A 24,562-nucleotide genomic window follows, 5' to 3' on the forward strand; every position below is an offset into this window, starting at 1 on the left:
TTTACAAACATAGAAAGTTGTCTTTTCAAGGCCTGGAAAAGATACTCTTTCTCGTGTTTGTAAGAAGGATAATTTTCCTTGAGAATTAAGTTAATCTTACGTTCAAAACAGATTGTTTGATAACTAAATTAATTCCATTAAAGTTATCCCATTACTTCGAGCTGAAATAAGACTATTTGATGTATTAATGACGAACCATAACCCGTTATGGTAATCATTCATATATCAATCTAGTTCAGCTGCGATAAATTAATTTAACTGTAACATACAAAATATTAATCATATTCATGATTAATTATTAAAATTCCCTATAGATCATTTGAGCTAATATTAATATTAATGTACAACCCATTGTTGCTACAGCTATCAGTACTGTATAGTGGTTGCTAAATCAATGTTATCGAATATGTGTTTGTTACTTCGGCTTGTGCATGCTGTCCTCCGCAACATGCTATAGTAATCAAGCGTTGTTATGCTATCTGGTTGCATTGGAAAAATGCCTGTGCTTTATTCTATCTGATTATTGCAACAATGTGTTAAAGTTACCACATGCTTGTGGCTAAAGCTATCTAGATATCAGTAACATACTTGTGCTTAATTCACAGTACATTCACCGCAGAGGTCTGGTATTCAACACTAACAACACTGTAGCTTGTTGGTCCTGTGAAGGAGTGTGGAATCATGGGAGTCGTCATCTTCACCTCCACAGCCGAAGGAATCCGTAGGACGGGAGCAGTAATCATGTTCATTAATGAGGAAGCACACTGTATGTCATTGCTTAGCTGCGCAGTGCACACTGCATCTGACTCAGAGCTAGAGGGTGTATGCTTCTCCGACCGGACTACACTAGTTTTAATACTAGTCCTTTGGTTATACAAACATGCTAGTTGTATTAGTTTTCTTGTCGCTAGTCTGAGCTATTGCTGTAGGGTGTATGCTTCCCCTGCCAAACTACACTAGTTTTAGCAATAGTTCTGTGATTTACACACTATGATTGTTGTATTAGTTTTCTTGTCGCTAGTCTGAGCTATTGCTGTAGGGTGTATGCTTCCCCTGCCAAACTACACTAGTTTTAGCAATAGTTCTGTGATTTACACACTATGATTGTTGTATTAGTTTGTTGCCGCTAGTCGGAGCTATTGCTGTAGGGTGTATGCTTCCCCTGCCAAACTACACTAGTTTTAGCAATAGTTCTGTGATTTACACACTATGATTGTTGTATTAGTTTGTTGCTGCTAGTCGGAGCTATTGCTGTAGGGTGTATGCTTCCCCTGCCAAACTACACTAGTTTTAGCATATTTCCGCGATTTATACAACATGCTTGTATTAGATTTGCTGCCGCTAGGGGTGTAAGCTTCCCCCCAATAGATCCCATACAATTGTTAAATTGGCTACAGCAACACGCTTGTTGCCATGTGTCCTTGGCTTGCTCCAGCTTGGTGTGATGCTTCCCCAATTAGATTGGATATATATAGTGCTCAACATATGATGCTAAAATCAGGATGTAACCATTCTATCAGCCTCAGTCATGGTGGGTGTAAAAATTATAATAACAAAATGTGTGTGTGTATATATTTTTTTTTTATAATTTTTTTTTCTTTTCTACAGAAGTAAACTACAACCAAGTATAACAAGGTTATGACGTCATTGACAGGTGGCAGTGTACGCAGTACACGTCAACAAATTACTTGTCTATAACTTTGAGTAAATGTCAGCATCATGCTTGTTACATTAAACCATCCAGCTAATTCTAATTCAGTATTGCTAATTCTGTGTGAACCAGAAGTTTCCACCAGGATTACTTCAGTATTGTGTACTTCAGTACTTATTTCCAATGAAAAAGATAATTGAAAATTAAATCTCCATCTCTCATCTCTAGCTCACAGGCGTCACTCAAGAAACTGGAACTGGACTGTGGATATACAACAAGCAAGCAGCTGATTCATTTTGATATCTAACTTTAACTTCTTCATTTCAGGTGGTATGTCATTCATTGCAATATGCATGTTTACTGCTGAACATTTCGGGTATTAACAACATGCTTGTTGCTATGGCTTATGTGGGTATTGGCATCATACTCATTTAGGCCATCTAGGTAAGGGCAACATACTTGCTTAAGGCTTCTGGTATTGTTGGTCACATGCTGTTGCTCAAGCTTTTCAGGTGCCTTGGCTCACTCAGGTAACTACAAAGCATCCAGATTGCGCTGTCAGTTGGTTTTGGGGGATATTGGCATATGGTTTTGTTTTGGGGGATTATTGCTGCTCTCCCTGCTCTTATCCATGCTAGGCTGCATGGATGCGCAGGGAGTTCTCGCCCAGAACGGAACCATTCCGCCAATCCAAACTGTATGCTAATTGTCAATCATATTTGACGGTAGTGGTCCTGACAGAAACAGTTATTAAGTGTGCTTGCTGAAAACAGCACTTCTTCTTCTTCTTCTTCTAATTCTTCTAATTCTTCTTCTTCTAATTCTTCTTCTTCTAATTCTTCTTCTTCTAATTCTTCTTCTTCTAATTCTTCTTCTTCTAATTCTTCTTCTTCTAATTCTTCTTCTTCTAATTCTTCTTCTTCTAATTCTTCTTCTTCTTCTTCTTCTAATTCTTCTTCTTCTTCTTCTAATTCTTCTTATTCTAATTCTTCTTCTTCTAATTCTTCTTATTCTATATATTTTGGCCAGCTCCTGCGCCTAGGCCCTTTGAGACAGAGACACCGTTCCAACTTTAAAACGTACGGTCAGTACCGGTGTAAGTTGCTCGCGAAGATGAAATCACGAGTCCATGTCGTTCGTCCGCCATATTGGATTGAACAGAAAGTGAAACTAAATTTTCACAGGTCACAAATTTGGTCCGAACTTCACGAAACTGGATGTACATGATCCTTGGACCAAGCCTCACAAAAGTTACTAGAAGGATTTTTGATTTTCGGAAGCGTTTGCCCGTCACAGCCAAACGAAATCGGCGGCGTAGTCGCCAAACAGGAAGTCGTCCATATCTCAGGAACTCGGTTACATATCGAAACCAAACTTTGTACATGAACTCGGGACTCCAATGTGAGGATGCACAAGATCTGAATTTTTGATTTTTTTTAAATTTCAGGCTAATTGACAAACCCATTTACCTATGTCTATGCAAAAGAGTTTCATCTCACACTTTTAATGTTAATGCATTTAGACAGTAGGTGGCACTGTTGTATTACATTTCACAGAGCTGCCAAGTCAGTGAATAGACTGCATTCGTTTTTACTAGGTTTGTCTTAAATGCAGGGCCTGAATTTCGTTTTTTAAACTGGGAGGGAATTGCACCGCTTACATGGGTCACAAGAATAACTTTTGATGCATCGGTCTAATTTAATCATCTTCATTTATTAATCTTAATTTATCTACAGATTTGTATGCATGAATTGTGCATTTCCAGTTCTCAAAACAGTTAATAACAAAACAAACAAAAAAAACTTTATACAAAATACATCATGCTCTTCTTCGCTAACCGAACAATTCATTGTCTGTGGCTGTGTTTGTGCGCGCGGGAAATATGCTGCGCATCACAATAGAAAACAAGGAGAAACGCACAGTCACATGCTCAAACAATCAACAACGTCGCTCTAGATGTGTAAAAACCTATTTTTTACAGTCTATGGTCAAAACAAGTGGAAAGCGTGAGCGCACCGTTCTCTCCATTCCACAAGCGCTTGCTCTCCCGTGGCGTCTGTCGTTGCTATGCAACCATGAACTGCGCTCTCCATAATGACGAGGAAGTATCAGCAAAGGATTAATTGATTTCTAGCCCTTGCATTAGCTTTACTACTAGATATATTTATGGAGATGAAAAATAATAAGGCACCCTGTACAGCTATGATCAGCTGTTCGGCCGAACATTCAATGTTGTTACGCTGCAAGCTGATCAGTCGGTTCGTTGCTGCCGCGCTCTATCACTCGCACACCATAAAGAGAAAAATGGTTTTTAATGTTTCAATTTCGGGATTAAAATGACATAATTTGGAAGCGGATAATCTATTCACAAACAGCTTTATGACTCAATGTTAGAATGCTGCACCTACACTCGATAGTGTGAATAAGATTAGCGCAACGCAGACCACTGCATTGACAGCGTGAAACATATGATCTGTCTACGGCCAGGATGTGGGAGCGGGATGTGTAACTCTAGCATATGGCGCATATGTCATATAAAGTTAGGCAAGGCCAAACAGCGTTATCCATGTTGTTGCGATTGCATCGCTAGAGTAAGCTAATAGTGAAACTGATAGCGTTTTTCATTTAGTTACAATATGAGGACTGACGGTAGGCTATAAAAATCAGCGTTTCTAGGTGATGACAACCATCTTGACAGCAGCAATCAAAGCATTGCGCTAATTACAGTAGACCTTAATTTGAGATAGTAAATTTGTTCCTAATCAAAGGGAACACTCAACCACAGAACAGCTGAGCGAGTTATTTATTGGCTTATTGGATACAGTAAATGAAGACTGTTAACTTCTTTTCAATACTATTTCATCACCCAAAACACTCCCACTCTCTGCTGTATATTCATAACCAAATATTTCAAAACCATCAACCAAGCCACATAAACAATGCCATTGGCACTAGTCTACATTGCATGTCTCTTAATGCACATAACTTTTCACCTTTTTGCACAATCTTGAAAAAAGTACTATTGAAATTCTCAGATCAAGCAAACTTCAACACACCCTTATCCACTTCCTGCTCACGTTAGTGAACCGCACCCGAGCAAGCACACTTCGCAGTTCCTCCGGAAATGCATTCTAGTTTTAAATTGTAGTAATATTTAATAACAATATTACAGTTTTTACTGTATTTTTGATCAAATAAATGCAGCCTTCGTGAGCAGAAGAGACTTATTTTAAGAACTTTAAAACTGACCCCAAATAAACAAAAAAGCATTTGCTACCTCTCTAATATCAAATCCCAAGACAATTAATTAGTAAAAAACATTAGAAATAGTTATTTAAAATAGGACATGTGACCTATTGAGAGAGGACTATGACAATTTTCTACAAAAAAACTTCAGGTTCAGGTAGACATGCTTACCAGGCTTGTCACAGTTTATACTGTTCGGTCCAGGTGGAGTTCGGGTTCCTGGTATCTCCTTCCCACTACTGTCCACACACCAGCTGTAACCTGTGGACCCGTGGAACTGCTGAGGCTTGTACTGACCCTTCTCATCACACTGAGGGATGTAGGCTCCAATCCGACCACCGTTTTCACTCTGAATTCTGTCTCTCTCCTGCTCACACGGGGTCTTGGGACGACCTTCAAGGTAAACGTACCAGAGATTATAGAATTTACTTGGAGGGTTCTCCAAAAAAATTTAAATTCTGTCATCAATAAGTCACCCTCATGTCGTTCAACTTCGGGACAACAAATGAGGTTCATTCGACTCACAATAGTTACATCCATGAGATCGTCCTCTTACAACGAACACACTGCTGAAGTTCCATCAAGATCAGTTAATGTATGCTGAAGTTATAACACACTTCCTGTGTCCCTTATTCGCCATAAATTTGTTTCCTTGCCACGGCCAAACCGTTCGAGATATCAAAAATCTGTCTGCAATTTATCATCCTCAATGTCTTGTCTTCATGCACACCGAGTTTGGTGGCAATCGGATGAATTCTCTAGGAGGAGTATTTCAAATTCCAGAGGATGTGTTTTTCAAACAACCCATAATAGCTGACTTCCTGTTGGGTGGAGCTAATAACATAGATTGCAAGTTGCTCGGCCCGATGAGATATGTGTACCGAGATTCATATTAATTCATGCAAGCGGGTTTAATATATGGACCAAGTTTTCGGACCCCATTCAAGGGGGCGCTGTTGAGCCCCCCCCTGCCACGCCCGGGTACCAGCTTCAGCCCGGCCCTGATGGCCGTGGGTTCTGACCTGTGTGCAAAGTTTCAACAGTTTTCGAGCACATCTTTTACTAGGTTTTAACTTTTTTGGTTATTTTGCTATTTAAAAGAAATATCTTTGAAAACATTTGGTGCAGTGATATGGACATGTAATGCGGTCAAGACCTGTCTGGAATTACTTTAGCCTTCTTTCCCCTAAAAATAATTGCATACCTTAGAATCTTCGTCAACCAATCAGATTCAAGCATTTAACAGCCCTGTAGTCAGGGGTGCGTTTATAATGGGGGTGTTGGGCTGGTCTAGGGGGTGCAGAGTATATCAGGCATTTGGGCCCAGGACGCTAGGGGGGCCCAAATCCCCACTTTGGTTTATTTTATTTCTTCTTTTGTGATTTTGTTTTCTTACATACACAAATATGTTAAATAATAACAATGCAGTAAAATAAATGTGAATTATAGAAAGCAAATAGTGAATGTGAGAAATATATTTAATTTATAATTCATGCAATAAATACTATAAAGTGTTTGATAACTTTATTCAATTTCTGTTTCAAAATATGTTTCGACCCGTTAGACAGGTAGGAATGCCACAGGAAAAGGTTTATAAAATGTAAATTATTATAATGGGTTAATGTGAAGATTTTTTAAGTTCACTTTTTTAAAGCACAATAAATGTTGAAATTTATAGCCTTCAATTACTGTAGTGTTGAATGTCTCAATATTTAATAATACAACTTAAACTAAGATCAATTTCAGAGACAGTTCCAGTATTAATATCAGTGATCCTGGCCTTCATTCATAAAAAGATGCCATTACAACAAATCATTAAAATATACCGTCTTTAATTTGTTTCTACATCGATTTGGAGAGCAGCTATGAAATTACTACAATATAAAAAGATTAACTGATGTTTTTAAATCGCGATTACAGAAGTGATTAGCTGTATTTAACTAAAACATAATATATTAATAGAAAAATGTATCGCTTTTAATTATACTGTAATGAGGAATGCCTATAATTAATGGCTAAAATTTAAGGTGAAAAATAAAAAACATTTTCATAGAGACATCAGGAGCAGTATTGGTATCAGTGATGCCTTTTATAAAAAGATGGCATTAAACAAATATTTGAAATATCAGCCATCAACCATATCATGTTGTTTCTAAATTAACTGAGATTAAATGTGAAATTACTACAATATAGAAATATGTAAAATAACTTTAATATTAGGTGTGATTCATTGCGCTTAATTACAGAAAATGAGCAATTAGTTTAATTTTATTTTTATTGACTGCATAATATAATATAATATAATATAATATAATATAATATAATATAATATAATATAATACCTGTAACTGGAGCCATACACTCACGTCCACCACATGTAGTGCTGCAGCATTTCTTCTTGTCGGCACAGTCAGTGTCATTGGCACACCTCACTGGACGCGCCATGATACACACTCCTTTATAGTCTGGGATTGGACACACTCCTGGCTTCACTGTTATACAGAAACAAGACAAAGAAATTACCTCTGATATATTGAAGGGGAGGTAAATGTGACATTACAATGAGTTTGTGAAAATATAATTTAAGTGAATTTAAAACAAAGTTGTTGGGCGGAACTACGGTGGCCCAGTAGTGCACAACACAACGAAATGAATCCACACAACGGAAAATGTACAACATAACGGAAATGCTCCCAAGGGCTCTCGGAGCGCGATAAGGTTAGTTTTCAATGCCACTGAGTCTAAAACATTTAACTACACCACTATTATTTTTAACAGTATGTACCATTGTATATCGACATTTATTCATTCAAAATCACCTTCCTGCATTATAGCTGCATATTTATACTCTAGAGTCTAGAATGTTTTGACGCGTTTCCAGCACATGATCCCTAAGGGAACTTCCGCCAATTCTTTCAAGTTGTTAAAACGTATAATTTGTATTAATTAAAATTACTTTTAACATTCAAAAACAGACATGTTCCAAATCCAAAGCTTTATTGTATTGGTAATAGACTGACTTACTACAGCTGATTTCTTTCCAATACCTCCCTTCATTACAGTAAACAATTGTTATTTTTTAGGACATTTCTGTAATAGGCTATAATAAAAGTTTTTTTTCTCTTTTATCATGTTTCAAAGGTTGTAGTTCCTATTAACCAGACTGACTTACAACAGGTGAAATTGTGCCAATATGCACAGTACACAATTAGGTTTTTTTTATAAAAACAATATAGGCCTACTTTTTTCATGTCCTAAAGCTTGTGGTAGGTTCCTAGTGACCAGACTGACTTATTACAGGTGAAATTGTCTCATTCCTGTAATTCTGCAGTTCACCAAATGGTTTGTGTTTATTTATCAAATTATATTATAAATGATACATTTTAACCACTTGGTGGAATTGCCAGACGTTCCCTTGGGGATCATGCGCTGTGGTAGCACGTCAAATAATTCTCCAGTATAAATACACAGCTATAATTCATGTTGGTGATTTTGAAGTATATTTTATCTCGATATACAATGTTGCATACTGTAAAAACTAATCGTGGGATTGATAAATTAAGACTACCGACTCTATAGAACAATGGCAAGGAAAACTAACTTTACCGCGCTCCGAGAACCCTCTAGTGGTCGGGAGCATTTCCGTTGTGTTGCGGCTTTATTTCGTTGTGTTGTACATTTTCCGTTGTGTTGTGGATTAATTTCGTTGTGTTGTAACGAAATGCTTCTGATTCAGGCTTCTGATTGGCCAACGTGGCTTTACGACCGCCGCCTGCTGGTGTGGAATGCTCTTGACAGCGCGTGATAGTGTGTTTTTGCATTTTCATGAAGGCGGAGATTTCTTTTAAACCGAGCATGTGTGGACGGGATTTTTTTTAAAACGCAGGAGGAAAAACTCCGGTTATAAAAATACCCGTGTCCGTGTGGACTAGGCCTCAGTTTTCTTTAAAGGGGTGATGAACTGAGAAAAGCTTTTGACATAAGAGGTCATCATACTATAAGAATATCCTGCAAGTTTCAGAACTGAAAACTTCCTTGTTAGTCAAATACATAGACTGTAAAAAATATGGACAAAGCGTCTGTGACGTCACCCATAGACTTTCTGAAGAACGGGTTTGAAGCCGTTTATGGGGGGTATGGGCGGCGCCATCTTGGAAAATCCTAACCCCGCCCACCTTCTGACGCAGCGCGCGTCACTCAGCTCGCTCTGCTACTCCGGTTATCTCTGTGTATATTTTAGGCAACGAAATATGTTATAAAACACCATACTAACTCTTTTCGTTTTCATTTAAAGAAATCTTAAACATTATAGCCACACAAATGTGGTTCAGGCAACGCGTATTGATTATATTCACTGCACATAACGTTTGCCTATTTATAAAAAAACAAAATATAAAACACAAACCTGCCTCTTTTCGTTTTAAATCTAATATAAAAATATTAAACATTTTAATATGGTCCAGGCAATATGTGCGTTTGTACTAAACAACAGATGTTGCAGTAAACAACATTACAGATCATATTCGTTGTATTAAAATTTAAAATGACAAAACTCAACCCAGTCTCTTTTTGTTAAATTTCACTTTTATCAATATTAGCCATTATAAAAGTAAAAGGTAAAGTTACAAGAAGCTATACAAATAAAGCAAACAATTCAGTCAAACATACAAAGTCAGCGCTCTAGTCTAACCATACATCGGTAAAGTTAAATAGCTTATAAAGTTATGAAACTTCCCCTCAGCCAAAACGATTGCCCAGGGAACAAATTATAGATTCACGAAACCAAAAATCGCCCGTTAGATATACACAAGACGAATTATATCTCATGTTTAACCACTACAGAGACAGCGGCAAACCTCATAACGACAAGCCGAGAAAAGGCTGTTCCAGGCGGGGTACATGAGCGCCGGGGTCATCGCTGGATCTCACAACCTGGATACAATTTTCATAAATCTTTATAAATAAACCACAGATTTGAGCTTTAAACAACTACATTCTCGCCTGAAAAACTCTTAAAACTACATTTCATGATACAGAAACAGTAGTATTATATGTCAACTGTATTAAAAAATGGCGCTTCTTATGTTGTCATTCTCCGTGGCGCTGCCTTGTCAGCTGTCAATCAAGCTGTCAATCAAAGTTAACCACGCCCTTATTGTCATACATTTTATATCTAAATACGATCTAAACTAATGAGTTAGAAAAAAATTCACAGCCCTCATGGTTGTCAGGCACTCGGAACCTATCGAAAAATACAATAAAAGTCCATGGGACCAACCTGTAAAAACATGAATTTATGCTGTGAAAACGGACATTTTAACATGGGGGCTATGGACATTTGCTCCCTTTTGGGACCTTCCTCTAGCGGATTTTCGATGTATTGCAGTTTTTCGCACTTCCGGGTAGGCTTCATTTTTCAGATCAGAATGTTGCCGCATGGTCAAATAAAAGCTGACACAGCAAACAACAGGTTTTTCAAAGTGGGGATCACCACCTCCGCAGAAGATCAATGCCTACATCAACACTGCCCATTTAACCCCGCCCACCAATTCACACATTACATGAAACTCATTATGCAAAACTGTTATCCAATCATAGCAGTAGGCGTTTACTTAATTAAAAAAAAAAAAAAAAAAAAAAAGTTTAAAAAGCCAGTTCATTACCCCATTAAATTCACAATTATGTGGTGGGCATCACACCACTCTACAAACTTCATTTCAGAGTGGCAAGACGAGACGTCTTGATTTTTATACAAGCTAAAAATAGCTAGCCTAGAAATCTAGATGCACCTTAGCGGCAGCAAAATGTATTTTGCAGCCAGGGTAGTCTAGCAACTCTCCATAGACCTAAATAGACGCAAAAACCTAAATTGGGTCAGGCCAATCACGTCGTGTATAGAGTCGGTGGGGCGGGCTTAACAAAATGACAGTTGCGACGGTTAGGGAACCTTGAAAACAAAGAATGGCGGCTGCTGCTGGCGAACAGCGGTCTTTTGAATCGGCTTTGGCCGCGACACTGGAGGACTTGCAGTTAAGTTTTTCTTTGAGAAAAGAGCAAAGAACGGCACTTCAGTATTTTTTAAAAAAGGAAGATGTGTTCGGAGTTTTGCCGACTGGATACGGAAAAAGTTTAATATACCGATCAGAGTCATAGAGAGATTCTCTATTCATTCTCTCTATGGCTCTGATACCGATTAGCTCCGCTTGTTGCTCTGATTGGTTGTAGTGCTGTCCTATTGCGTGCAGAGGGATTTTGAGAGACAACCGTTTATCCCGCCCCTCGAATTGAGCCCTGTCTATGGAGAGTTGCCAGACCTAACATCTTGATGTAGGTCTGGGCGATATATATCGTGACATTGATATGCGCATCTCGTTAGTAAAGCCGGTTTCTTGATTAGTAGTAAATCGCCATCACCTGCTTTCAGATGGAGCGGCATTTACTACACAGAGCTGTAGTTAACTGACAAGCTGAGCCATATCGCATAAATTATCACGGACGTATCGCCTGCGATAATTAATGCGATATGGCTCAGCTTGTCAGTTAACTACGGCTCTGTGTAGTAAATGCCGCTCCATCTGAAAGCAGGTGATGGCGATTTGCTACTAATCAAGGAACTGGCTTTACTAACGAGATGCGCATATCAATATCACGATATATATCGCCCAGACCTAGGTCTGGCTTGCCAGGCTAAAAAAAAATAAATGGCAGTATCAGCACTGAAATTCACAATGCAATTGTTAATGTTTTTGCTCACACAACCATTGTGTGCACAGACACTTGAGGGAATCCTGTAAGCCTACGTGATAATGAGAATCAGATATCATCTTATTAATCTTTTACCACCTGCTGGGTTCTGTCTGTTCAAAAAATTAAGTAGCCTACCATTTTATAATAAAAGGATTTACATCCACCCATTTCAATTTGGCCAGCAATATAGTTGGAAAATGTTAAAAGCTTAATGAACACAGTGCGCGATACACTCCGCTGCTCTCGCTGCACTTCCACTAGATGGGACATGGGCCCACACAAACAACAACGCTACCAAACTCCACTGGAGTTGGTAGATCAAATTAGTCACGGCAATTTCAAAACACTGATTCATGAAGCGTCGAGCTTTTGTTCCGAATCATTGGTTAGTAGCGGGGTTCAAACGGCCAGAGTCACCAGATTTCAGTAAACGAGGCTTCATATACGCATGAAATTTCATTATGTGAAATTTCAATGGTTCCCCGCTGGTGGCGATGATCTGTCAATGAATCATGAGTCAATGAGAAGAACCAATGAACAAGTGTCTATGGGTTTTACAGTTTTAGTTATTTGTAGACGTTTTAATTAGACATTAGTATAATTAAAATGAAAAATGGTTCAGGCTACAGCTGACTGCATAATGAAGTTAAAGAACATGGATCTTCTCACCTGTAGGCCTATTTCGTCCTAGAGCAGCTTCTGATGTGCTCAAGCATCCAGACAGACACAATAACACAGCGAAATATACTCGAGCTGTCATCCTCTCCACCTGCAATCATACAATGAACTGCTGGAAAATCATACTTGTCTCAGGATGAGAGAGTATTTAAGTTAGCGCTCAACCAATGGCGTGAGTTTGGGGCGGGATGTTTGGAGAACAATAGAACACACCCGCATGTTTAAAAAAGTTCCAATGAGGTCAGAGAGTTCTGATTCAAGACAAGCTTCAGGCTATGATACCAAACGGGAGAGCTCTAGGCTATATTAATATGATGCCAAACGGGTTTTTTTTTTTCTTCCAGAATACACAAACTAGTTTTCAATGGCCTCTCAAAGAAGTATAATACTTTTCCTATACACAATAGTTTGATTTAGATTATATCCAATACAATCCCGCCACCGGACAGTCTTGTATGACAGTGTGTGGGTTGGTCAGTTTGGGCACTACATTCAATCCCAAATCTGAAACTAATCTCTTGCGAAATTATAATTTTCCCTTAAGTAAATGGAAACCCCATTTGTGCATAGAGTTTTAGAGGGCAGTTTCCCCCCCAAGGAATTTTGAAAGAAAGAAAGAAAGAAAGAAAGAAAGAAAGTTTTTCGACGTTTCCTTATTCGTTGAATTTAACCCTTAGTATATATATATATACACACACACACACACACACACACACACACACACACACACACACACACACACACACACACACACATATATATATATATATATATATATATATATATATATATATATATATGTGTGTGTATGTATATATATACACATACATACATACATACATACATACATACACACATATATATATATATATATATATATATATATATATATATATATATATATATATATATATATATATATATATATATATATATATATATATATAGCCATACACACTAAAAGTAAAAGTTTTAGATCGGTAGGATTTTTTATGTTTTTAAAAGAAATTTCTTCTGCTCACCAAGGCTGCATTTGTTTGATAAAAACAATATATATAAAAAAAATATTATTGTGAAATATTATGACAATTTACCTATATTGATACTTTGCAGTCACGTGACTACCACGGATACCTGGCGGGCAACAAACGGGTATTTTCAACGTAGAGTCCTGTAGTTCCAGGTCTTTCTATAGCTATCAAGTCTGTTAGCGAGCTAGCTGCATAACTATGGACTAGGATTAACTCCAAGGTAGCTAAATTGTGTAAAGCAGACAAGGTTTTTTAAGATAATCGAGCAGTAATAATTCCTCCGTAAATAATCTAGCTCTACTGTTGGGTCATCTCTGGTCTCATTGAAAACCATAGATATCACAAACCTCAAAACAACCTATCACACACTTCTGTCATTGTTAGCAAAAGACGACAGCTGTTACTCTGCGTTCACGCCGCCACCGGCGAGAGCATCAAAGTGCCCGGAAATCATTCATTTTCAATTAATTTTGGCGCTCTCGCCGGCGGCGGTGTGAACGTACAACACTATAAAACGCTTAACGTGCAATAGCACGTTGCATGTTCAATAAGGTGTATAGGCTACTGAGTTTTAATATCACCATCTTACTGAATTGACGTTAAGCTTTTTCTTTATAATAGACTCTTATGGGAGGAAAACTATAGGCTACAGACAAGAGCATATGAACGCGACGCACATAGTTTCACGTTAATGGCATTTCCATTTGACACTGTCGATTACAACGTACTTCTTGGCAGGCTGGAAAACGGTGTCAGGCTTTCTGGGACAGTCCTAAAATGGTTCAGGTCATACTTAGATGGGAGAGGTTATTATGTGAGTATAGGAGACTATAAGTCTGAGTGGACATCCATGACATGTGGAGTCCCTCAAGGCTCAATTCTCGCACCACTTCTGTTCAACATGTATATGCTCCCACTGAGCCAAATAATGAGAAAGAACCAAATTGCTTTCCACAGCTATGCAGACGACACTGAGATTTACTTAGCCCTATCACCTAAAGACTACAGCCCCATTGACTCCCTGTGCCAATGCATTGATGAAATTAACAGTTGGATGTGCCAAAACTTTCTTCAGTTAAACAAAGACAAAACTGAAGTCATTGTGTTTGGAATTAAAAGATGAAGTTGTCAAGGTGAACACATACCTTCACTCTAGAGGTCAAACAACTAAGCGCCCTATCACACACTGTTATGATTTTGGGTTTGTTCTTGTCACGCTTCATGTCTGTCATGTGATTCCATTTGTCATGTGATCCTGCCATGTGTCTTGTCATTGGTTAATTGTCTGATCATTTTTCACAGGTGTCCTCTGTCTTGTCATTAGTCTGCGTATTTAGCCCTCATGTTTGCCATGTGTCTTTGTTAAGTATTGTTTCCTGTAGACCACTGTTTGTAAGTCTTTGTTCATGTTCTGTTTTTTGAGTTTTCATTAGTGGTGGGCAGATCGAGGCCTCGTGAAACAATGAAACAGTGGAAGCAAATGTGCCATGTGTTGAGGCTTCGAAACAATCCGACACCAGTCTCAACGGTGACACCTAGTGGTCACTTGCAGGTGTTGATCTGAAACAACCTTGACAATGAGCCAATCAAATTTTATTTTTATTTTGTATTATTGTATTTTTCTAATATGTGAAGCTTGTAACATGTAGGCTCCTCACTGTGCATAATGTTATTTTGGTCATGAAAAATTAATATTAATAAAATAAATCAAGCCACAATGTCTCACTTTTTTATAGAAAATGTATTAAAAATATTATTTTTTCTCCTGTGGAAGGACTTAGCCTACTTCTTTTTTTACAGATAATTTCTCCAGCCTTTGACAAACTCCTCTCACAAAAACCCACAAGGTCAAGATGCGTTGACTTCACTTTTATACAGATGTGCGATTGTGTGGTCTGTTCCCGACCCTGTCAATCAAACGCTGATTCGGCGGACCATGCCACGTGTTGAAACACTTGTGAAACACTCCGAAGCTTCATTTAGCCGAAGTCACGTGACATGGGTGTTTTGAATCACGCTTCGGATCAGTGTTTTAAAACATCTGCGCTTCAGGATCTCAAAAAGCTTCGGAACGTCAGTTATATTAAAAAATGTCCTGGCTCTTCCAAGCTTTATAATGGGAGTGAATGGGTTTTTGGAAGTCCTTCAAAGCACATCCATCCCTGAATAAAGTGCTCTCCGTGGCTCTGGGGGGGGTTAATAAAGGCCTTCTGAAGTGAAGCGATGCATTCGTGTAAGAAAAATATTCATATTTAAAACTTTATTGACTAAAATAACTTGCTTTCGGCAGACGGCCATACGCATCGATTTATGGTGAAAGAGTAACCCTTGAATTTGATGCACAATGTAATAATGAATGCGGTTGCCCAGCCCTGTTTGTTTGAACCACGAGAGGCGTCACTCCTACATCCTACGTCATATATCATCAAATGTTACTCTTTTGGCATAAGACGACTTGTGTACGGTCGTCTGTCGGAAGCTAGTTATCTTAGTCGTTAAAGTTTTAAATATGAATATTTTTCTTACACGAACACATCGCTTCACTTCAGAAGGACTTTATTTATTACCAGCAGTAACCATCTGACCATTATCACTCAGTTTAGCTGGCCTTTTTCTTTGCAGAAACATGATCATGATAATGGTCCATGTCTTTGTAAAATAAAACAATTTTTCCTTGATGGCACAAAACCGCAGATGAAAGCCATCTGTAACAACTATCTTGAGTGGTGGCAAACAAAAGTATATCACTGAATAAGAGACAAACATTTCCAATTGTCTTTGATGAGGTTTTTTTTCTTGCAAGGAAAGGCCAGCAGTCATTCAGTCACACAGAGTAAATGCAGAGTGTGACCGTGAGGGGAGGGCATCCTTTCTCCTTTATAGTCTTGACTCCCAGAATGTTCTTTTTCTTGGCCAATTATGGTATTTCAACCAAATGTGGAACATTCTTAGACTTGTTCATCATATGTTATCCTTGAGTGCAGACCCTCCTTTCACGTACCAACACTCTTTACCATTCCAATACAATTCCATATTAGAATAAGGTTTGTGTGTGCTCTTTTACTGTCACATGATGGTCACACACATCTTAAAGATAACATTTCTTGCAATTTGTGTAAAGGTTCAAGATTAAACAGTTTTTCTCCCTGTCCGTTTTCCTTTCAGGCTGATGGTTGCCATTTTTCAGAATCAGGGTCAACAAGGGTCTGGGCCAGGACACACACATCTTGAAATGTAGGAGATGGGTGTGGAGATACTTCAAGGGGCAATTCACACCTCATAGCACTCATACGGCAGATCCATGGCCTCCTGGTGTAGCTCCGGAATTAAATTATACACCACAGATTATGGTAGGAGAGACACCACCCATCTCCTATACACAAAGATACAGAACACACCCTCACTACTACAACCTCACAGCATCTCTACCTGGCATAGATCATAGGACTATCCAGGCCAAAAGCATTCATAATTTCTTCTCAATTGTGTCAAACAATTTTACAGCGCTACAGTCTTGTTAACTTCCTGTATGTAAAACACTGTAATGTGCATTGGACGTGTTTATGGCTATAGTCACACATCAATTAATTTAATTTCTAATCATTCAAATTCCACATTCAAATGCAGTGCAACTGGTCTCTTTTTATAAAATGTTTATGTCCAGTCATTTGCATTGTTGTAAACTAGGAGGACCCACAAAATATGACTAATGACAATACAAATTTAGAGTTAGATCTGGAATGGAGGTATTTCTATCAATCAACCACACAGTTCCCAGTCAGACCTGCATTATCGAGAGGGACATAGCCTGTACATCAAATGCACAGAGGATGATTGCAAAAGCTAAACTAGGGATTTTAAATCTCTGTTTCTGTAAATCTTATTCTCTAATTGACCTGATTAAAACTTTAGGTTTGCATTAATGATTTGCAATTAAAAGAACTGATATAGACAATTTTATAATTGTAATTATGAAATTGTGTATTTCTGTTTAATTATGTTTTATATTTTAAGTATGCATACTGCTCGAAAATATACTAGTTATTGACATTTTTATTGTTATTTTGCTACATTTCCTTTAATTCTTCCAGACAAAGTCTAAATTCCACTACCATATCGCAGTGGAAGTGAAGACTATGGTGATCAAATGAGCTCACTAAATATATGATTCTGAAAAGGAGCCGCTTGCACTTTTGACATGAGTTCATCATGTGTTATTTTATGTTCTTGTGTTTGTCTAACAACTCCCTTCTCATCTTACAATAACAACAAATTCATCAGTGTGCAATTATTGCATCGTCATTCAGAAGTTGTCCAGGTGTTTTGTACGCAATGGAGCGTCATCAGTGAAATGATTCCTTAACCTGTGGAGATCTGACCTGCCCGGCAAACCAAACCTTCTGCTTAGAGGTGACCGAGGACTTCTCAGAGGGTAAGTTAAGCCAACTGAGGAGGACACAGACCAACACAACAGACTTGGTGCAACAAGTCATTCTAAAGACTGAATACCACCACAACCAAGTGCAGGTAGAAGCAAACCCGATCAACAGGATTGCAGACATCCTGTCCAGATGCTACCGCATCCACTCAGCGCAGTACACCACACCTAAAGGTGCCACAGAGGTGCATTTTGCAGTGCTTTTATCTTAAGGCTAACCCTGTCTAAATGCTGTTGTTTCAGGTGACTACGTGACCCCTGAAATCATCAACTCATGAAATGTCCAAAACATGACATGTCCAAAAGTGGCCCATCAGAATTTGCCCCAAAGGGCCAGGGGAGGCCTGTAAAACTTGGTTTTCCTAAGGCAAAAGTTGAGATAAAACCCCCTGCAACAAAACAATAAAACTTACAATGTGATCTAGAGAGAAGATCTCACAGAAAGAGCTTAAGACACGCCTTGCCTAATCTTCTCTCCTTGCTTATCTATGCATCCCCTTCTCTACCGACTCTCTCTATTTTCCCCTTATTAGAGGCACTGAAAGTTCACTAAGAATGCCTACATACCATATGATGTATCTTGTGAATCTATTGTTTTTTCCCTTTCATGTTTGGTATCATTTTACATAGGGGTGTGCCTATGCCACTGAGCTTCAAAAAAGACGGAAAATCACCAAGCCACAATAAAACTAGCCCAGTGATGTATATTCAGGCTTTCCGAAGCCTTGGTACCACTTTCTGTGAGGAATCAATAAAAATGTACGATGTAGATACACATCTGGCTTAATTGGCATATACAAGTCATATACATATGGCTTAATTGTCCCGGTAGAGTTTATGAAATAAGTTGTAATGATGTCCAGTTTGTGAATGAATCATTTGAGTCGGTCCATTACAATGAATAGGAGAAACCTGTTAGTAAAACCAGTCTGAATGATTCATTCATGAATAGAACTTATTTGGTTCTCGAGTTCAAATCATCAATTCAATGATCCTGTCGCTGTTTTAGATCATTTCCAAGTTTCTTTCTGGAGCTACTGGTGTATTAAACATATTATTCATTAAGTGAATAATTGATAATAACAATTTTGAGCTTTTGAATCAAATCTACAAGATGCTGCTCCAAATTTTCAGGGAAGTGTGCATTGCCTTGAACATATTGTGCACTTGCCTGTAAGTGTTGCAAGTGGACAGAGAGCCTTCAGTAAGCTTATCCAAGTAAATAACTATACCTCAGATCAACACGAGACGGCTTGATTTCAAAGATCGGATCAAAGATTTTGCTGTGAGAAAAACACAACACTTAGCACTTGTGGAATATGAAATTGCAAGTTGACAGCGAATGTCACAGTCACCAGCTGGTGTGCCCAGGTTGACCACTAGAGGGCACTCCTTCTCTGACCTTTACCACTCAGCCATGAACTTCAGTCCCCATAATCCTTTGCATGGACTCATGATGAATTATTGCATTCACCTGTTTGTCATTACATTGTTTGTCTCACCCTACTTGTACCATGTTCTCTCTATCATTTCTCATTTTTTTGTGAATTGTTTGCAAGTGTTTTGACCCATTGCCTGGCATGACTATGATTCTGGATTTTCCAATAAAGCTGAGCTTGGATCTTACTTAAGTCTTAGGGCAATCCGTGAAAGCGTATTTTATAAGACAGCTTAAGACATCCAGACAGAGTTTCAATAGTTTCTGTGTATGAGATGGTACAATGGTGTTGTACTGAATGCAGTACCAATAATCAGTATCGGATGATTAAGTCTTATTATTTTTTGCTATCGGCCAACAGACACTTGTTTAAAAACAGCCAATGATCAGTGGCAATTATATCCTGTCAATCAAAAGGGTGCGGAAAAACGTGTCAGACTGCAACTCATATTGTGTGTGTGTCACGATTCAGAGAGAGAGAACCCAGGCACAGAATGAACAGGCAGGAAGGGTGCGTGTCAGGGGAGTGTGTTCAGGAGAGACCTGAACAGTATTGGACACCGACTCGGAACTGTTCTCCGTAGCTGAAGGGATAAACACAGGACTGGATACTAGGATGTCCCCAAGGGCTGTTGAGGTGTCTCTCAGGATATCATTGGCGTGCTCAGGGATAGACTCGAGAGCGTCCTCCTGGACTGCACTGCCGTGCTCAGGTTCTGGCTCGGGAGCACCCTCCTGGGCTCCACTGGCATGCTCAGGGTCTGGCTCGGGAGCTCCCTCCTGGGCTGCACCGGCATGCTCTGAGGCAGCATCCTCCAAATCGGCAAGCTCTGGACTGACAAGAGCAGACTCAAATTGTTCATAAACTGATGCAGTGATCTTATTTGCTTTCCTTCTTCATTTCTTTGGAGTCAGAAGACGATCTAGGACTTGACTCGAAGGTGGGAGAGAAAGTTTGTCACTGCAACCAGACTCTGGAGGTACTGGAACAGGCTTGACGAACTCTGGGATGACTGCAGTGGTCTTGACTGACTCAGTGGAAACTGCAGGAACAGTCTCAGCTGACACCAGGCTGACTAGAACTGACTTGACTGAATCTGGGGTGGCTGGACTTGACTTGACAGACTCAGGAGTCACTAGAGTGGACTTGACAGACACTGAACCTGGGGTGCCCTCGGGGGCTTCAGGAGCAAGCACTGAACATGGCTCCGGGGCTGGAGCCAACACTGGAACTATCTCTGCAGGCTCTGGGGTGGCTGGAACAATCCCTGCAAGCTCTGGGGTGACTGGAACGATCTCTGCAGGCTCTGGAGTGGCTGGAACGATCTCTGCAGGCTCTGGGGTGACTGGAACGATCTCTGCAGGCTCTGTGGTGACTGGAACGATCTCTGCAGGCTCTGGAGTGACTGGAACTATCTCTGTAGGCTCTGGAGTGACTGGAATGGTCTCTGCAGGCTCTGGAGTGACTGGAGCGGTCTCTGCAGGCTCTGGAGTGACTGGAGCGATCTCTGCAGGCTCTGGGGTGACTGGAGCGGTCTCTGCAGGCTTTGGAGTGACTGGAACCATCTCTGCAAGCTCCGGGATGACTGGAACGATCTCTGCAGGCTCTGGAGTGACTGGAACGATCTCTGCAGGCTCTGGGATGACTGGAACAATCTCTGCAGGCTCTGGGATGACTGGAACTGGCTTAGGAAGATCTTGAACTGACTCGGAGACAAAGACTGATGCAGCAGTCCGAGCTGCTCTCCTCCTTCTCAACTTTCGTCTTTCAGTTGGATTCGAAAGAGCAAGAGCTTGACTCGGCGAAGAAGGATGGGTAAGGTGGTCAATACAATCAGGCTCTAATGGTGGCAGGATCCTCCAATCCTTGCGATGCCGCAGGTAATAGGTGAATTTCCAAAAGTCCAGGATCCTTAAACCCTCCATCTCCCACTGAGGAAGGGGATCATCCAGACATTGGTTGAAAGGCTCTTTAAGAGCTGCATCATGGTAATCCAATCCCCTAGCCATTGTCCAGAAGAACTGGGCAAAGCATCCTACCTCACAGCCCTGCTGGCGTAGCGATGCCAACGCCTGCTGGAGTGCTAGTCTCTACTGAGCTGAAGCGGGGGGACCCACACGAATGCTCATTCTGCTGGGTCCGATTCGGGCTGGTTCGTTATGTCACGATTCAGAGAGCGAGAACCTAGGCGCAGAATGAACAGAGCAAACAGTTTATTAAAGCTGCATTATGCAGCTTTGCCGACTTCTTCGCCGTTTTCTCGCTTTTTGCTCGCGGGTTTCTCTATAGAGCTCCCCCCTACAGCTTCGGAATAGATATTTGACAACACTGTCGTTAAAACTTGTTGGCTCGTCCTATCTTCTCCCGCTGGTCATGTGCATTTGTTTTCAAAGAACCCGGCGAACGCACAGAGCCATGTCCACTGAGGTATGTATAATACACAGAAGGCTAGCATATAAATGTTTAGATAGTATATGTGTGCAGTGCCGTAAAGCAGTTTGTTACATCGCGAGACCTGATATCACGCGATACTTCCTGATGCTGCGGCCCGCCGGCCCAAAGTTCAAGGGTGGTTTTTCATCTCACAGGCGCTCGAGGGGTGCGAGAAGACCACCATTCAACCCGAAAACAGTCATATAACCATTCCAATGACTCCGAAGCTGTTCGGTTAAGATAAAAAAGTTACTTAGTTCACCTTTAAGGACAGTTCGTACAGATGAGGATACTCGAAACACCACATTTAGCAGGCGGGCGACCAGGACATAAAACAACGGAGAGGATGAGTGGTGTGAATAATGCTGAGTGGAAGCCAAACGGGAACCGGAATGAAGAACTCCAAACGATCTCCAGAAGTTGTCAATTTCTGTGGAAACTTAATACACACATGGAACACAGACAACACACCAAAACGAACCACCAAAGCACATGAGGATCAGGTGAGCACAATTAGTGAAATGAGGGCAAGACGAGAACTAAACAAGGGGGTGTGGTAACAGAAAACAAGGAGGCAGGACAAGAGGAGCACATGGCAAACACAAACAAAGACAGAGACATGTGCTCAGACACAAAACCAACAAGAAAACATTAAACAATGACAAAACAGACAAGACAGTAAGAGTAGGATCCTGACAGTGTGAAGAAAATCTGTCTTGTGTTGAATTAAACTAGGGATTTTAAATCTCTGTTTCTGTAAATCGAATTCTCTAATTGACCTGATTAAAACTTTAGGTTTGCATTAATGATTTGCAATTAAAACAACTAATATAGACGATTTTATAATTGTAATTATGAAATTGTGTATTTCTATATTTAATTATGTTTTATATTTTAATTATGCATACCGCTGGTAAATATACTAGTTATTGAAAATGTTATTGTTATTTTGCTACCTTTCCTTTAATTCATCCAGACAAAGTCTAACGGTGCGTCCCAATTCGCATACTATCCGTCCTAAATAGTATTCGAAAATAGAATTAGTACATCCCAAATTGTAGTATGTTGAAATGAGTGTTCCAAAGAGACCCGGATGGTCTACTATTTCCGGTCAGAATCCGAAGTGCAGATTGATGCGCAGTCTAACGGCTAATATTGCTAATAACACATCGCACGTTGGACGGGGATTTGGTTAGAACTACACACAGGAGTGAAAAGTGTTAAAAAACTACAGTCATGGAGGACACGCGACCGGCGGTTATGAAGAGAGGTTTAGATAAAGGGGTTTGAGTGATTAATTATCAGTGTCTAAGCTGACGAAAAGTTATTTATTCAATGTTGTCTACATTATATTGCATCTGCAGCAGCATTGTGAACTTTTGTAAAGATACGTTTTGCCATTAACTTTTAAATGCATCATTATATTCAAATTGCAAACACATGAGGAGAGTCTCCGCATGAAAGACCCACGACTGGCAGATGAACATGCAACTACATTTCTCTCCGAAACGGTAGGAAATTAAATCAGATTGAATGGAGGATTTTAACTGTGATGAGATGATTGACAGGGCAGTTTACGGTGACAGGATGCACGTGACAGATCTGTCCGTTAAAGATGACGAGGTAGTATGTCCCAAAGCTTGCCTACTCTTTTGCTACACACTCACTTTTTCTACATACTTTTAGAGCATAGTATAAGTAGGCGAATTGGGACGCAGCACATTCCACTACCATATCGCAGTGGAAGTGAAGACTATGTGATCAAATGAGCTCACTAAATATATGATTCTGAAAAGGAGCCACTTGCACTTTTGACATGAGTTCATCATGTGTTATTTTATGTTCCTGTGTTTGTCTAACAACTCCCTTCTCATCTTACAATAACAACAAATTCATCAGTGTGCAATTATTGCATCGTCATTAAAAAGTTGTCCGGGTTTTTCATACGCAATGGAGCGTCATCAGTGAAATGATTCCTTAACCTGTGGAGATCTGACCTGCCCGGCAAACCAAAACTTCTACTTAGAGGTGACCGAGGACTTCTCAGAGGGTCAGTTAAGCCAACTGAGGAGGACACAGACCAACACAACAGACTGACTTGGTGCAACAAGTCATTCTACAGAATGATTACCACCACAAACAAGTGCAGGTAGAAGCAAACCCGATCAACAGGATTGCAGACATCCTGTCCAGATGCTACCGCATCCATTCAGCGCAGTACACCACACCTAAAGGTGCCACAGAGGTGCATTTTACAGTGCTTTAATCTTAAGGCTAACCCTGTCTAAATGCTGTTGTTTCAGGTGACTACTTGACCCCTGTGTAGAATTGAAAATAATCCAAGATATTTTAAATGAACAAAGATATTTGCTTGACTGTTTTTCTACCCCCTCTTTCTATCACAATGGCCATTTGTAGTTCCTAAAGGCACAGAGGGGCTGATAGTGATCACTGTAGGCCTGCAGGCCAAATGTTTGTACTTTGGGGGTTGATGAATTGTCACACCTTTAGTACAGTGGTGGGAGTGTAATTATCTGATTGGTCAGTTTGAATGTCTCACAGTTTGTTTTTAGTCACATGGTCAAGGAAAGAATAACAGAAGATTGAAACTGTTGCTCTGTCTCTTTGATGCTCTGGCTATCTTCTTCTCTGGGTCCCTTTCTTGAGGGCTCCTCTTTTCTTTCTCTCTCTCTCTCTCTCTCTCTCTCTCTCTCTCTCTCTCTCTCTCTCTCTCTCTCTCTCTCTCTCTCTCTCTCTCTCTCTCTCTCTCTCTCTTTCTCTCTCTAACATTTTTCATATATGCTGGGTACAATTAATAATATAAGTTATCATCATTTCATAAATCTATTTTGTAACTATTTTAAGTGTAATCATAAACATATTTTGTCATTAAACATTT

General features: G+C 39.7%; 1 protein-coding gene across 1 annotated transcript in view; it reads right to left on the reverse strand.

Moving 5' to 3' along the window:
• LOC311297517 (thyroglobulin-like) overlaps positions 1 to 14,584 on the reverse strand; it is a 40,850-nt gene extending 26,266 nt beyond the window's left edge. The window contains exons 1-4 of the mRNA XM_084419847.1: positions 14,499 to 14,584; positions 12,314 to 12,413; positions 7,240 to 7,389; positions 5,069 to 5,290 (exon numbers count right to left, since the gene is read on the reverse strand). Coding sequence (XP_084275973.1) covers positions 5,069 to 5,290; positions 7,240 to 7,389; positions 12,314 to 12,413; positions 14,499 to 14,576 — 550 coding nt within the window. The 5' untranslated portion in view covers positions 14,577 to 14,584. The remainder of the gene's footprint in view (positions 1 to 5,068; positions 5,291 to 7,239; positions 7,390 to 12,313; positions 12,414 to 14,498) is intronic.
• Positions 14,585 to 24,562: the final 9,978 nt, after the last annotated feature.

The sequence above is a fragment of the Rutilus rutilus genome (assembly GCF_951802725.1).
Source record: "Rutilus rutilus genome assembly, chromosome: 9".
Lineage (NCBI taxonomy): Eukaryota > Metazoa > Chordata > Actinopteri > Cypriniformes > Leuciscidae > Rutilus > Rutilus rutilus.